The sequence below is a fragment of the Phacochoerus africanus genome, chromosome 8 (assembly GCF_016906955.1).
Source record: "Phacochoerus africanus isolate WHEZ1 chromosome 8, ROS_Pafr_v1, whole genome shotgun sequence".
Classification (NCBI taxonomy): Eukaryota; Metazoa; Chordata; class Mammalia; order Artiodactyla; family Suidae; genus Phacochoerus; species Phacochoerus africanus.
The window spans coordinates 149349786-149366675 of record NC_062551.1 but is presented as its reverse complement, the minus strand read 5'-3'; the positions used below and the strand labels follow the sequence as shown (position 1 = coordinate 149366675).

The 16890-nt window shown below is 35.5% G+C and overlaps 1 protein-coding gene across 4 annotated transcripts in view; it reads right to left on the bottom strand.

Annotated features, from left to right (window-relative positions):
• Window positions 1-16890, bottom strand: part of DOCK7 (dedicator of cytokinesis 7) — a 225551-nt gene that overhangs the window by 147098 nt on the left and 61563 nt on the right. For all 4 annotated transcript variants that reach the window (XM_047788826.1, XM_047788828.1, XM_047788827.1 and 1 more), the window contains exons 11-14: window positions 14384-14549; window positions 10233-10375; window positions 5774-5867; window positions 4931-5093 (exon numbers count right to left, since the gene is read on the bottom strand). In XM_047788826.1, the coding sequence (XP_047644782.1) occupies window positions 4931-5093; window positions 5774-5867; window positions 10233-10375; window positions 14384-14549 (566 nt within the window). The remainder of the gene's footprint in view (window positions 1-4930; window positions 5094-5773; window positions 5868-10232; window positions 10376-14383; window positions 14550-16890) is intronic.

The window sequence follows — 16890 nt, the reverse complement described above, 5'->3', positions numbered from 1 at the left end:
CCAATTATCTAGCAATAAGAAATTTTAATTTCATTCATATTGCATATAATTATAAATACTGAATATACTACCATCCCAAAGGATGGAAAAAAAAAGATAATTAGAAGATCTGGATTCAATTACAAATTAGTATTTTAATCCTGGCCTTATTTTTCCTACCTATAAGTAGAATAAATAACAATACTGCCAGAACAGATTATTGTGAAACTGAGTAAATTACAGGAAAATAAAACAATTTACATATTCTACAGCATTAAATGAACACTGTCACATCAGCACATCACATGACAGTTCAGAACATCAGGGATAAAGAAAACAGCTCCAAAAAAGCATTCAGAGGAAAAATAAGATACAATAAAAGGATTAACAACCATGAACAATGCAAAGGTTAAGGGCACCGCACTCTGCAGTTGAAAATCTGTACATAATATATAGTCAGCACTGTGCATATGGAGTCCCTCCACATCTGTGGCTCTGCATCCACTGACTCAGCCAACTGCGGACTGTGCAGGACTGTAGGACTGACTAGTGAAAAAAACCCTCCCGTAAATGGAGCTGCACAGTTGAAATCTGCGTTGTTCAAGGGTCAACTGTATACTAACTACTCAAAAGCATCAGTTAAAGCCAGAAGACAGGCTGCATCTTGTTTTCAAAATTCTGACAGAAAATGATTTACAATCAGAATTTTACATTCAGTAAAACAATTCCAGGAGTTCCCGTCGTGGCGCAGCGGAAATGAATCCAACTAGGAACCATGTGGTTGCGAGTTCGATCCCTGGCCTTGCTCAGTGGGTTAACACCACACAGCTCAGATCTGGCATTGCTATGGCTGTGGTGTAGGCCAGTAGCTATAGCTCTGATTAGACCCCCTAGCCTGGAAACCTCCATGTGCTGCAGGTGCGGCCCTAAAAAGACCTAAAACAAAACAAAACAAAACAAAAAAACCCTAACAATTCTGGAGTAAGAATAAAATAAATTTGCAGTCAGACATTAAAGGCCTCAAAACATTTACTCCTATATAACCTAAAATAGGAAGATACTAAGGGCTCTTGGTATAATGAGTAAACCAAGAAAGAAAAATACATAGGAAACAAAATGTAATCATTCTTAATAATATCAAAATATCAAATCTTTCAGGTCAAGTAGAGAAGGACACTAGATATGCAAGCATTTTAGTATGATTTCTATATATTATTTCATTAATCAAATATTTTATGTACTTTTTATATAACATTTAAGAATTTTAATCCTTCTACAACTTCACGAAGTACATATCATTTTCCCCATTTTACAGATGAGAACACTGGGTTTGAAGGAAATGGGGTCAACTTTTTTTATTTTGTCATGAAAAGAAACTTAATCAAAAGGCAATTATATGTTAATGTGTCTATTTGATATCTAAAAGCACACAGATATATAGATTCAAGTATATTTCCCAGCTGCCCTGAATAATTATGCCTTAGCTAACTGGCTGCTGTCCTCTGATTTCTGCTTATCTGTTCTCTTCTTTTAAAAAAGCATTTAAAATATTTTCCAATACATTATAATTATGCTCATTTCAAAATAAAAATGTGACAAAGAAGAAAAAAAATATAGGAAATAAGAAATCCACTGCAAAAGAAATGCAAAGAGAATTTCTAGGAAAATGGTGAATAGGCTCTAAGATGACAACAGTAGAATAAGCCTAGTGAGCCTAGAAAACTTCTCTGCCATAGTAACTTATAATTTAGGTGTAAAGGAACTGAGGAAGGTACAAAAAAGGAAATGATTGATTATATGATGTATTTTACTGTATTGCAAGAAGCTTTACAGAGAGGACAAGAGTATTTTTTCTCTGGATTTATGCAAGTATACGTATTTTCTTAAGAGGGAGGATATAAGTTAAATCTTCATATTTCATAGCAGTTAATAAATATTTAAAATTTAAAAAATCAATAAATAGCAGCATGAACATGTTATTTAGAAACAAAGTATAGAAGTTTTCAAAGAAGGAGCAAAAACGAGTTACTAGTGATTGACAATAAAGATTAGACATCAGAGTAGGGAAAGGTTGGTAGAAATAAGATGAAAGACCTCTGTTTTTAACTTGAAGCCTTATGGCACTATGTGAACTTGAGGTATAATCATACAATTCTTTTTAAAAATATAAATATATAAACACCGCTGCGTAACACTGGGAACTATATCTAGTCACTTATGACGGAGCATGATGGAGGAATGTGAGAAAAAGAATGTATATACATATGCGTGACTGGGTCACCTTGCTGTACAGCAGAGAATTGACAGAACACTGTAAACCAGCTATGATGGAAAAAATAAAAATCATTTTTAAAATAAATAAATAATAGACAAATAACAAAGATAAGAGGAAAATAAAAGATCCTTCAAAGTTCCCAATTTCCCTGTCTCTGAAATAATCCAAGCAGAGGCAAGATAGATAAACATAAGTTAGGAATGTTCTCCGTGAGATTCCTGTTCTAGATGAGAGGTACAACTGATAAGTTCTAAACTGTCAAATACAAACTTAGATTGTATAATTACTTCTTTACTCCATGTCGTTTTAGGTAGTCATACACATACACACACACACGTGCATAAAATTTATAAGAACATATTTGCATCATTTGTTTCTTTTTAAAGTAGTATATATTTTCTTTAGTCTATCTTCCAAAAATTTTACTCACACAAAGTGCCAATCGCATGCAAAGCTTTGTGCCCTGTACCCTCACAAGAAAAGACAGGTATTATCATCTTACATTTTATTAATAAAACTAAATGCCAATGAATTAACTTGTTCTAAGTTACCAAACAGTAAACACTGGAGTCAGAAATCACATCCATAACTATTCAACTCTCAATTCCATTCTCACACCATTGTACAGTTTCTTTCCTTTTTTTTTGGTCTTTGGTCTATTTAGGGCTGGACCCACGGCATGTGGAGGCTTCCAGGTTAGGGGACAAATCAGAGCTGTAGCTGCCGGTCTAGGCCACAGCCACAGCAATGCGGGATCCAAACTGCGTCTGCAACCTACACCACAGCTCATGGCAACGCTGGTTCCTTAACCCACTGAGCAAGGCCAGGGATCAAACCTGCGTGCTCATGAATACTAGTCGGGTTCATTAACCACTGAGCCATGATGGAAACTCCCACCACTGTACAGCTTCTCATTTAATTCACTAAATAAATATTTACTGTGTGCTCTCCAGCTGCTAGCACACTATTCCAAATGCTGAAGATAAAAGTAGTAAACAAAGCAGACAAGCCCCTGCCCTTTACAGTAATTACATTCTAATGAAAGAGAGAAAACATGATCATTTAACTTCATAATAGAACTGCAGATAATGATAAATACAAGGAAAGATACAAAACTGGAGGAAGGAAACAGATATTTTTAGTTAGCTGAGGAGAGCGACCTTTAGGCAGATAGATGTCTGAATAAGGAATCAAGCTATGTGACAAGCAAAGAGAAGAAAAAAAAATCATAGTCAGAATTTTGTTTATTCAAGGACGAATAAAAAAAGCCACAGAGAAGCAAAGTTAAAATGAGCAAGGAAGAGATGGGAAGGATATGAAGTTAGAGAAAGACAGGAGCCAGATCACGCAGTCTTAAAGATTGTTATAAAAAATTGTTTCTTTTTATGCTTGTAATGGAAGTCATGGAGGGCTTTAGACAGACGAATGAATGATCTAATTTATATCCTTTAAAAATCTCTCTGGCTACAATACTGCGAACTGACTGAGGTAAGGTAGAAATAAAATCAAATTTTAAAAGGTATAGTAAAATTCAAGAGCAGCAGCTGTCCAATATTCTAGCCTCCAGTCCCCTGTGACCATTTGAAATGCGGCTCATCCGAATTGAGATGTGCTTTAAGTATAAAATACACACCAGATTTTGAAAATTTCTAGGAGTAAAGAAAAGTAAAATAATTTTTATTTATTACATGCTAAAATTATACTATTTCAGATACACGCAGTTAATAACAATTAAAATTAATTTCACTTGTTTCATTTTATTTTTTAATGTAGCAACTATACAATTTTAAATTACAAATATGGTTCTCATTTTATTTCTATTTGACAGTGCTGATTTGAATGGTGACTTGACTAAAATTTTAAAGGTAGAGGAAGTAAAGCCTATTGGATTTGGGATTCATTCTAAAGAAGAGCCTACAAAACTTCTTAGAGGAGTAAATGTAAGGAATGACGAAAGGAGAGAAATCATTTTGATTCCAAAAATTTTGGCCTCGGGAACTGGGTAAATGGTAAAATATACTAAGATGGGGAAGTCTAGGTATAAACTTAGGTCTGAGCTATGCTGTTGGATACCCCAACAGACAGGTCAAGTCATGGTCTCAGTATTTACAAATAAAGGAAGCCTCATTCATCAACAGTACATGTAAATGGAGTTATGCAGTAAGAGGTTGTTGGACAGGCATTTTGGCTAAAACGCCTGTTCAACAACCTCTTATGACCAAATATTGTTGACTAATGATATCTAATGATATACACTAGAACATAGTGTATATAAATTTGATTCATTGAAATGCTGGATTTTATACTAAGAAGCACATCTGAAGAAATACAGTAACTAGGAGTTCAAATGTTTTAGCCCAACAAACCCACAATTTAAATGCTCCGCCCCAACACAGTATAGTATAACCTCTCTATCCCTCAGTTTACTCACTGCTAAAATGAAGGTAATACCTACCTCAAGCTATGAGGATTAAATAAGATAATGTATGTAAAGTAATTAACATTATACCTGTGGCAGAGTAAAAGCTTAATACAGTACAGCTATTAATAAAATCAAGTAGTAAGAAAGGGAAAAAGTAATAAAGCTGCAAAAGATTTTTGAAGAGTTTCATTCCACACGAATGTTTTAATATAGAGTATCTTATTTCAGAATTTCCCAGAAGTAAAATGTGTTACCTGTACGTGGTGTTTGGAACATAGACATCTCTCGCAGGAAACTCCAAAATTTCTCTGGTAGGTCTAACTCGACTGTCAGGGTAAAGCTTCACTTGAAGCAGCTCTGGGGTTAGGCAATAATGGGGATTTTCAGGTGCAGGAGAAATGTCTATCTTCAGCTGGGCTGCATATAAAAATATAAAAACAAGTAAATAGAATAACAATTTCACACGAAAAATATTTCTGGAAGGATTTAGATCCTATGTTTGCAAAAACTCTGGGAAGAAACCAAAATTGGTTATCATCTCAGACCTCTAAATTATTTCATCTTACTAAGTCTTAAGCTGATAAATTACTCAGAGATATAAATACATAAAATAATAAATGCTTACCAAATGAATGAATCGAAAGAAAGGAGGAAGCAAAAAAAGAAAAAAAACAGAAAGAGAGATCTAGCATAGAAACAAAGCAACATTTCTAAGATTAAATGATTTAGTTTAAAGCTGGCAGACTTCAAAACAGTTATACTCTGCAATGGTATGCTTTGACCATATGATGAAATCGGTTTCTGAATATTTACCACTCCATGTATTTTTTTTCCCTCAAGAAAATAATTTTAAGTCACTTTATCATTCATTATTCTCATTTCAGCACTCAACTTATCAAAGGTACTGAATCCTGCATCCAAACTGTCAGGCCACATGAGACTAGAATAATGAGATGAAGAAGACTGAAGGTGATGAGCAGAGAAAGACATATGGGCCACATAAGTGAAAAAAAAAGTATACATAGTTACAAAAAAGTACAATTACTAGTGATGATAACAGTTGCCATCATGCCTACGCGAAATTTAAAAAAAAATACCTGTAATAGGTCTCAGTCTCCGTAAAACAGAAGATGGCCTTCTCATATCAGCAAGGAATTTGTACAGATCTTCATCACTTAAACGATCTCCTTCCTGATTTTAAAAACAGAGGAAAAATATTTGATTAAAAGAATAGACTGAAAATAAATTTATATTGCCTATTAATAATCTGGACCTTCTTCCAATTTGTACTGGATGAAAACGAAAATTAAATGAATATAATTATGACTAAAAACAAATACACTAATTTCAGAGTTCCCACTGTGGTTCAGTGGGTTAAGGACCCAACCTAGTTCAGTGAGGATACGGGTTTGACCCCTGGCCTTGCTCAGTGAGTTGAATTTCTGGCATTGCTGCAAACTGTGGTGCAGGTTGTGGATGCAGCTAAGATCTGGTATGGTTGTGGCGTATGCCTCAGCTGTAGCTCCGATTCAACCTCTAGCCTGGGAGCTTCCATATGTCACAAGAACAGCCATAAAAAGAATAAATAAATAAATAAATAAAGTCAACTTATTTTCTTCTTTCTATGTTTTCAAGTTTTATTAAGAGTTATACTGCTATCTATTTTTTTAATTTTATATATTTATTTACAGCCTATTATCTGTTTATAAAGTACTATAGGACGCTAAAACACAGTAAAATCAACACAAGTTAGGAGTAGATTAAAAAAAAGACAAATAAGAAAATAGATTTAAAACAGACATATACATATACCACACACACACAACACATATATGACAGTCCTATAAATTTGTTACACTTGAATTTTTATTTCTCTTTTCAACACTGCATCATCAGATTTACTATATGCAAAATACAGAGCTCTGGAGCTTTCTGGTGGCCTAACAGTTAAGGATCCAGCATTGTCACTGATGTGGCTCAGGTCACTGCTGTGGCATGGGTTTGATCCCTGCCCAAGAACTCCCACGTGCTCTGGGCACAGCCAAAAAAAATAGAGAGAGCATGTGCTAAATTTGAAAAACAAAAGACGTAACAAGAAAAAACTACTCTTAAGGAAAAAGATATGCTGATAATAACACCAAAAAGAAAACTCTAAAAAGACCTCAATCAGTGGGAAAAGAGACAAACAAAAAACCAAACCATATCTAGTTAACAAAAATTTTCAATGTACAGAAATATTTTTTCTTACAGTTAAAATAAGTAGAAAATTATTTTACTCTTTTATTCAAGAGTCCATCTTTGGATTTTATTAATCCACACCTCCTACATTTGACATCTTATTGTTTCTAATGCAAAAAGTTCACTGCTGTCTTTTTATTTTATTTGGTAATGAACACATTTAAGGCTCCTTTATATCTGTGAGCGCACTTTGAGCCAAATCCAATTTGTTCACTACTGTATTCTAAACAGAATACAGAATTGCTTTTATTTTATCCCATTATTTTAAAAAGTGATTTTTAATTTCTAAGTAGTTGGAGATTTTTGTTAATACTTTTATAAATGGCTCTTAGTTTTACTGAGTTATGAAGCTTTCTTTCAGTGACCTAATATACAATTATTATGTTTCATCAGTTGCTAAAACAATATATTCTCTCCTTTTGAGTACAGAATTAATTCAGATCTTTAAATGGTCCTGATTTATAATACATTCAGATTATCTCACGACTCAATTATTTTCATCTACTTAACCTGTTAAATTGATTAGACTAATGGCCTCCGTTCTTTACTCCCGGTCTGCATGCGTGCCTTTTGTTTAGTGGGACTTAATTTCCTCTCCTAGTCTTGACCATGTGACTTCCTGTAGCCAGTAAGCAAACATGACAGAGACTTGAAAAATATTTGCATAAATAAGCTTGCCCTCTGTCTTGAACTTCTTCCACTGCTACAAGAACATAACCAAGTTAGCCTTGCAAAAAGATAAGAGTGGAAATTGAGAGACATGGAAAAAGTCTGAACCATTTCAGTTTTCCCAGCAGATGTCAGTCTAGATCAGCTGACCCCAGTCAATCCCCAAACACATGAATAAACCTGACATTCACTCCTCCACAGTGTTTACTGCTGTATACTCCTGAAGCAACAAGATAACGTCCCTGCTTGTCAACAAACAGAACAAATGTCCTTAAAACCAACAAATGGATTTAATTTTAGTTTTATTTATTTATTTTTTGTCTTTTTGTCTTTTCAGGGCTGCGGCATAGGGAGGTTCCCAGGCTAGGGGTTGAATTGTAGCTGTAGCTGCTGGCCCACCCCACACCCACAGCAACACCAGATCCAAGCTTCGTCTGTGACCTACACCATAGCTCATGGAAATGCTGGATCCTTAACCCACTGACCAAGGCCAGGGATCAAACCCGAGTCCTCATGGATACTAGTTGGGTTCATTAACCACTAAGCCACAACAGGAACTCCAATTTTGTTTTTAAATCTTTACATAGTTCTAATAATTTTGGCTTGACACTCCAAATCTATACATAAACACTCTTGATTACTATATCCCAATCGTGGGTATCTTATTGATATCTTATCGATTTAAAAAAATGCCTTCGTATCTCATTCACTTGTACCTTGAATTCTATTATCAAAACTGTAATCTCTACTTTTTCTTAATTTGCACTTGCCTGATACATAATATTCTAGCTATTTAAAAATACTTTAAAATCATATATGTTAATAGTTAAAAAATACAGAATACAAAAGTCAAGAGAAAGTGCTTTTCATTGCTGCAATATTTCCAGCAATCATTAAGTTTTCATAATCACTTTGTTCCAGTGTTCAGTTAACCAGTCTCCAACACAGTGTCCAGAACATGATGAATGCTCAAAAAATATTTATTGGGTATGTAGGCAAGCTGAAAAAAATGAAAAAATAGCCGTGGAAACAGCAGCAGAATTGATATACCAGTTGAATAAGGAGAAAGAGAGAGAAATGTCATAGCTATAAGTCTGTGTCACTGTATGAAGTCGATCTACTGCCCTGTTTCCACAGCTAAGTTTGGCCTATCACCTCAACTAAGCAACACTATGGCCTTTTCTAGACTCCTCCTTGCACTATTTTCCATAATAAAAGACACTTACCACTTCAGACCCTTCTCATCTGCTTTATTTTCCATTTTTGAGTCTCTCAGAGCAGCTGCCTATGAATGCTGCTAATCCATAAATGTGAGAAGGACTTCAAGTAGACGGCCACTTGTCAATTCATAATACATCCTGCCCTAAACCCTTGTCCTCTAAAGTTGTAAGGTGTCACTATGCCAGGATTTTTCTCCTATTATTTAGAATAATACCTCAGAATGAGGAATTTTGAGACAATTCTTAGCATTTTGCTTTGATCTGCTCCAAAGTACACGCATAGTACCCTACCCAGTTCGTCACACTAATAAAAATCTTCTCCCGTTCTTATGTGGTTCTGGTCATCCGGTTACTTAAGACAGACTTTCAAAATTTTCTAATCTTGATTCAAAGTACCAAATTCATTTTACATCAAAATCCAGTAGCACATATACCACATATGCATATAAATACAGGTATGCACACACACAAAAACCGAAGGGAAAAAAGTCTACTAAAGCAATATTTAACTTCACTAAGTGTAATGCACAGCATTTTTCTATTCCACTGGTATGTTTATTTTTTTTAAGATGAGTGTTATCTACTAAATTTCCCTTACCATTAGTGGATCATGATCAGCATTTGAAAATTAATGATGTAACTAATGATTTGAAGGGGATATACTTGCAAAGAACAAAATATCTTTGATCAAGAACTTTTTGGACCTATAAACTCACCTATAAAAATAATGTTGAGGGAGTTCCCATCGTGGCGCAGTGGTTAACGAATCCGACTAGGAACCATGAGGTTGTAGGTTCGGTCCCTGCCCTTGCTCAGTGGGTTAACGATCCGGCGTTGCCATGAGCTGTGGTGTAGGTTGCAGATGCAGCTCGGATCCCACATTGCTATGGCTCTGGTGTAGGCCGGCGGCTACAGCTCCAGATCCAATTAGACCCCTAGCCTGGGAACCTCCATATGCCACGGGAGCAGCCCTCGAAAAGGCAAAAAGACAAAAAAAATAAATTAAAAAAAATAATGTTGACTACCAGCACCTGAAAGTCCTATTCCATATACCACAGATGTGTTTGTTAAGTCAAAAAAAAAAAAAAAAACTTGAACGGGGAGGACGCGCTTACTCTAAAAAAATTCCTAAACCATCGATGCTTAAGAAAAGTTAAAATACTAAAATTAATAAATGGAATATAGATGTGGATGATTAATTCTGAGGCATTACTAAACAATTTCAACATTTTAAAAAACGTAACGATGAAACGACAGGTATGATGCTATTTTTTCTTATACTTTTAATTTTTATTCTTTGTTCAACTTCTTGAAATCATAATCAATTATTGCATATACATGAACTACATATACAATTATAATTTTTCTGAAATCAAAATAAATTTACATACAAACAGCCCCCTAGATTTCCTCCATGACAGAACAATACCTGCTTAAAAAAATTTGTCACTGTGAGAGTAGCCGGTCGAAAGCTGGTCAAGTTACAAGCATCATCTCCACTTGTTGTCCTTTCAAGTGATCTTCTTCCAACAATACTAGAGTTCCTCCTCTCTGACCAAGACCCTTTTCGTTCTACCAAGGAAAAAAGTAATTTATTCATTTTCATAATATTTAAAATGTGTTTTAAATATGCTTTCCAAACACAGGGGGAAGAAAAACTACTAAAGTTTAAAATTATCCTCTCAGCAGTGTGATTACAGTAAAAGAATTTCACTTCTAGAGAGATCAGGAAGGAAGCATTACACCTCAATCTTCATGTTCACTTTTAAAAATTCTCCAATATAAAATAAGTCTCTACCACACAAAGATTGTGCATATAAGCAAAGATGAGCTATGAAGGGCAGCAATAGAGGAATTATGTATTTACTAAGAAATATTCACACAAGGTAAATTCACACAAGATCCCTCAGTCTTTGCATTTGCGTTTGAAACAGAATTTAAAATAGTTGCATTCGAAGTCTTTACAAGATAACCCTATTATTCAAAACCAATAAAGCAAGCATGCTGAAGATCAACAAGGAAATGGAAAACAAACAAAACTATAAATAAACTATACTCCACTAAGCAAAAGCAGAATATACATTCTCGCTCATAAGAAATTCTCCAAGACAGACTATACACTAAGATAGCAAACAAAATACAATAAATTCCAAGGGAATGCAATCATATAAAATATGTTCTCGAAGAACAGAGGAATTAAGCTATAAATCAATAGCAGAAGAACATTTGGGAAACTCATAAACATGTGGAAGTTAAACAGCACACTTTTTTTGGCCACACCTGTGGCATGTGGAAGTTCCCAGGCTAACGATCAAACCCACACCATAGCAGCAGCAGCAGCAGCAGCAATAGCAGCAGCAGCAGCAACAAGATCCTTAACCTGCTGCATCACAAAAGAACTCCAAGAACAAAATTTTTGAATAACCAATGGACCAAAGAGGAAATAACAAGGGAAGTTTAAAAACACTTAAGATACAGGAAAATGAAAATACAAAATCCCCAAACATATATTACTAAAGAAGCACTCAGAGGGAAGGAAATTTACAGCTGTAAATATCTGTATTAAACAGGAAGAAAGATCTAAAATCAGTAACTTAACCTTCCATCTTAAGAAATGAGAAAAAAAAAAGTGAAAATTAAACCAAAGCGAGCATTAGAAAGGATACCAAAAAAGACACCAGCTGAGTGGAAATAAATAAAATAGAAACTAGGAAACCAATGGAAAAAAAAAAAACAAACCAATGAGGCCAGAACTTCAGTTTTCAAAAAGATAAAACTTTTAAAACTTTATCCAAACTAATAAAGAAAAAACACATATAAACTCAAATTACTAGAATCAATAAAAGAGGGAACATCTCTACAGACCTAAGAGAGAAAAAGGATTATACTGCAATACTATGAATAACTGTAGGTCAACAGCTAGATAATAATTAGATAATTTTGATGAAATGAACATATTTCTAGAAAGATACACAGTACTGAAACTGACTCAAGATCAAAGAGAAAATATGAATAGATCTAAAACAAGATATAAAATTAGTAATGCAAATACCACAAAGAAAAGAATTCACAACTGATTTCTATGAGACAGAGATATAAGAATGAAAAACTACAGACCAATATCCCTTAGGAATATAGAAACCAAAACTAAACAAAATACTATGAAACAGACTCTAACAACACATGTAAAAAATCATAAGCCATGACTAAGTGGAACTTTTCCCAGAAATGTAAGATTAGTTAAACATCCAAAACCAACCAATTAATGCAATACACTGTACTATAAGACTATAGGACAAACACCATGCATGTCTCCTAATAAAGACAAAACTAAATCCAAGATTCTTTCATGACAAAAAAAAAAAACAAAACAAAACACTCAAAAAGTCAGGAATAGAAGGGAACTTCCTCAAACTACTAAATGACATCTATGAATAACCTACAGCAGTCATCATACTTGATGTTCAAAAAATAAATGCATGCCTCCTAAGGTGAGGAACAAGTGAGGATATCACCTCTTGCCACTTTTATTTAATATTGTATAGGAGGTTCTAGTCAAAATAATTAGAAAATAAAAAGAAATAAAGACATTCAGATTGGAAAGGAAAAACTAAACATTTTTATTTGCAAATGACATGATCCTGTATATAGAAAATCCTAACTAGAATAGAAAAAAGATCTGGAATAAACATGTTCAAAAAGGTTTCAAAGTACAAGATCAATATTCAAAAGCCAATTGTACTTCTATCACCAGAAAAACCATTGTGGCTCAGCAGTAATGAATCCAACTAGTATCCATGAGGACGCAGGGTCGATCCCTAGCCTTGCTCAGTAAATTAAGGATATAGCATTGCCGTGAGCTGTGGTGTAGGTCGCAGACATGGCTTGGTTCTGGTGTTGCTATATCTGTGGTGTACGCCGGCAGATACAGTTCCAATCCGATCCCTAGCCTGGGAACTTCCATATGTTGCATATGTGGACCTAAAAATACAAAGAACGAAAGAAAGAAGGAAGGAAGGAAGAAAGAAATATTATGAAAATGAAATAAAACGATTTCACTTAAAACAGCATCAAAAATCGATCAAACACTTGGACATACATTTAACAAGAGAATGGAAAGACTTGTAAACTTAAAACTAAAAAAACTGCTTAAAAAATATTTTACATTCTAAATAAACGGAAAAACATTCCACAGGTTGGAAGACTTAATATTGTTAGGAGGGCAACAGTCCCCAGATTGATCTACAAAATCAATGTAATTCCTATAAAAATTCCAGCTGCCTTTGTGCAGAAATTAACAGCTGATCCTAAACTTCTTATAAAAATGCAAGACCCAAAAGAGTCAAAATGATCTTCAAAAAAAAAAAAAAATTGGGAGTTCCCATTGTGGCTCATAGATAATGAACCCAACTAGTATACATGAGGATGAGGATTCAATCCCTGGTCTTGCTCAGTGGGTTAAGGATCCAGCATTGCCATGAGCTGTGTTGCATAGGCCACAGACGTGGCTCAGATCTGGTGCTGCTATGGCTGTGGCATAGGCCTGTGGCTATAGCTCTGACTCCACCCCTAGCCTGGGAACTTCTATATGCTGCAGGTGCGGCCCTACAAAGACAAAAAAAATTTGAAGACCCTCTATTCCCAAATGCATAACTTACTGCAAAGCAAAAATAATAAAGACAGTATGGAACTAGCATAAGCTTAGACATACATATCAGTGGAACAGAACTGAAAGTCCAGAAATAAAACCATAAAGCTATATTCAATTAATTTTCAAAAAAAGAGTGCCAAGGTGTCTTTTCAACAAAAAGTGTTGGGACCACTAGCTACCTACATATAAAAAAAATGAAGTTGGACCCCTCCCTCTTATCACGTACAAAAATTAACTCCTGTAAAAGACATAGAATTATCAATATTACCAGCAGTTTAATTTCTAGCTATATGTTCAAGAGAAATGAAAGCATATATTACATATATACACAAAAGCTTGTACTTGAATGTTCATTGCAGCATTATCCACAATAACCAAGTTGAAACCACCCAAATGTCTGTCAACCCAAATTGATAAACAGATAAATAACACATGGTATATTCATATAAGGTACTATTATTCAGCAATAAAAAGAAATAAAATATTAATACGTGCTAAACATGGATAAAACTTTAAAACATTATGCTAAGTGAAAGAAGCTACTTACAAAAGACTACACATTGTGTAATTCTATTAATATGAAATGTTCAGCATAGGCAAATCAATACAGACCAAATAGGCTAGAGGTTAGTTAACTCTGGATTTAGGGATTTGGGGAGAATGCAGAGTTACTATTAATAAGGAGAAAAGTGTTCCAAAATTAGATTGCGGTAACAGTTGCAGAACCTTGTGAATATGCCAAAAAAACAGAATTATACACCTTAAATGGGTAAATTGTACAAAATGTGAATTATATCACAACCTGTTCAAAAAAAAAAAAAAAAAAGCCCACTTGGTGCCCCATTACACTGCAGACTTTACAAACAAAACAAGTCTATGTAATAAAAAAAACTATACATTCAGAAATATCTTATATAAAATATGCTTACCTCCAGTGCTTATTTCTACCTCTGTAGAATCTCTTTCCAAACTCCCAGCACTGCTAACAATATTCATTAAATGGATTGCAGTCCAAGCAAATGGCATGCGATACTTCCCAAGTCTTTGGCAAAACTGATCAGCTTGACTTTTCAGCTTCTCCAATTTTTCCTTATTCTACAAAACAAAGCTTTATACATTATATGATTATGCTCAAAGGAAATGAATTAAAGACTATTTCATAATATATAAAGATTGAAGGTTATATATTTTTGAAGGTTAAGAATTCTCAATTCTCAGCAAAGATGGAAAAACAATTTGTACCTTTCAGAAATCAATAAACAGTGTATTATCTTAAACACCAAACAACTTCAATTAGTTCTATAAACATGTGTAAAAGTCTTTAAAATATCTGTTTGTTATGATCTGACATTGGGAGAAAAGATAGCAAGTGTCAAACATGTTCATGTACTATCATAGGAAAGGAAACAAAATCACATTCTAGTCATCAACTGCCAACTACAAAATATTCTAGGTTATGACTTGTTAAATTTTATTATTCTAAAGAGACTTCCAAGAGGGCAGAGTAGTAAGACGTGAAGCTCATCTGCTCCCACAGATACGTCAAAAATACATCTACATGCAGATACCTGGTGATGCAGAAGGTTAAGAATCTGGCATTGTCATTGTTGTGGGTTCGATCACTGGCCTGGGAACTTTTGCATGTCATGAGTGCTGCCCCCACCCCCAAATACATCTAATATGGAACAATTCTCACAGAAAACCATCTACTAAATGCTGGCAAAAGACCTCAGACTTCTGAAAGAGCAAGAAAACCTCCAGATAACCAGATAGGACAAACAAAAAAAGAAAGTGAAAAAGGAATTGAGTCGGGACCAATGCCCCTGGGAGAGAGCTGTGAAAGAAGAAAGGCTCCTCAACCCTAGGAAATCCCCTCGCCAGCAGGGAGATCAGCCTGGACAGAAGGGATTTCAGAGCCTCAGAGTAGAGCACAGAAACCAGTTCATAACAGCCAGAAGAGAAACAGATCTGCACAGATGGATCATTGCCATTGCCCTATGCTCCCAAGCTGAGACACAAGTCCGCTGGTACAGGCACGGGCTGGGGGCTGAAGCTCAGGCCTTGGAGATCAGTCCCAGGGAGAGGACTATGGATAGCTGTGTAGAAACAGCCTGAAGGGAAAAGAATCTGGGCAACTGAATCTGAGGGGAGTACACAGGAAACCCAGGTCGCCTCAGAAGCCAGGCACACTGTTTGGAGGTGTGCAAGGAGAGAAGTAGGACCCAAAATTACAGCCTTGTTTCCTGCAAGTGCTCTCAGGCGGCAGGACACCGCCTACAGTGGTTGTAAGCTGCCTCATGACTTCTAGAGCCACCTTCCCCACCCCCACTGGACCCCAGGAATGGTCGTGACTGCCTCTGCTCCCATCCAGTACCCCAGGGGCACATATGGGCCACCACCACCACAGAGAACCCCAGGACAGGACACCTGCCACTGCCATCTGCATACCCACTGACAATGGGATAACGGCCAGCACACTCTGAGCTAAGAGGCAACAGGTATCCATACTAAAACAACCCACATACCAAAAATAAAAAACCCACACAAGCTACAAAGACTCTCCTACATATAAATAGCCCTTCAAGACCACAGCAGACAATTGCTTCTCCTAAACTTAAAGAATAATTACAAGTAAAATGAAGAAGCAGAGGAACCATCAATGAAACAGAACTTACCAGTCTAACAGATATTGATTTCAAAAAGGAGATAGTGAAAATACTGAACAAAGAAAGGCTATTGACAAAAATGCAGAGTACTGTAAGAAATAATTATAAACTATAAAGAGGAACCAAGAAAAGTTAGAAAACTCATTTCCTGAGACAAAAGCCAAGCTAAAGGAAATGAATTAATAATACAAAGGAAAGAGTAAGTGACCTGAAAGAAAGAATAATGGAAATCACCAAGAAAAAAAGCCAAATATCAATAAATGAAAGCAATAAAAGAGACCTTGGGGATAACATAAAGCATGCCAATCTACGCATAACAGGGTTCCAGAAAAGAAAGAGAAAAGGGGATTGAAAATATATTTGAAGAAATTATGGGAGTTCCCATCATGACTCAGTGGTTAACAAATCCGACTTGGAACCATGTGGCTATGGGTTTAATCCCTGGCCGTGCTCAGTGGGTTAAGGATCCAGCGTTGACACGAGCTGTGGTGTAGGTCACAGACATGGCTTGGATCCCACATTGTTGTGGCTCTGGCATAGGCCAGCGGCTACAGCTCCAATTAGGCCCCTAGCCTGGGGACCTCCATATGCCATGGGAGCGGCCCTAGAAAAGGCAAAAAGATAGACAGACAGACAGACAGAAAGAAAGAAAGAAAGAAATTATGGCTGAAAACATTCCAAACCTAAAGAAGCAAAGAGATATCCAGTTACAAGAAGCAGAGGGTCGCAAAAAAGATAAACCCAAACAGACCTACACGAAGACATATTAT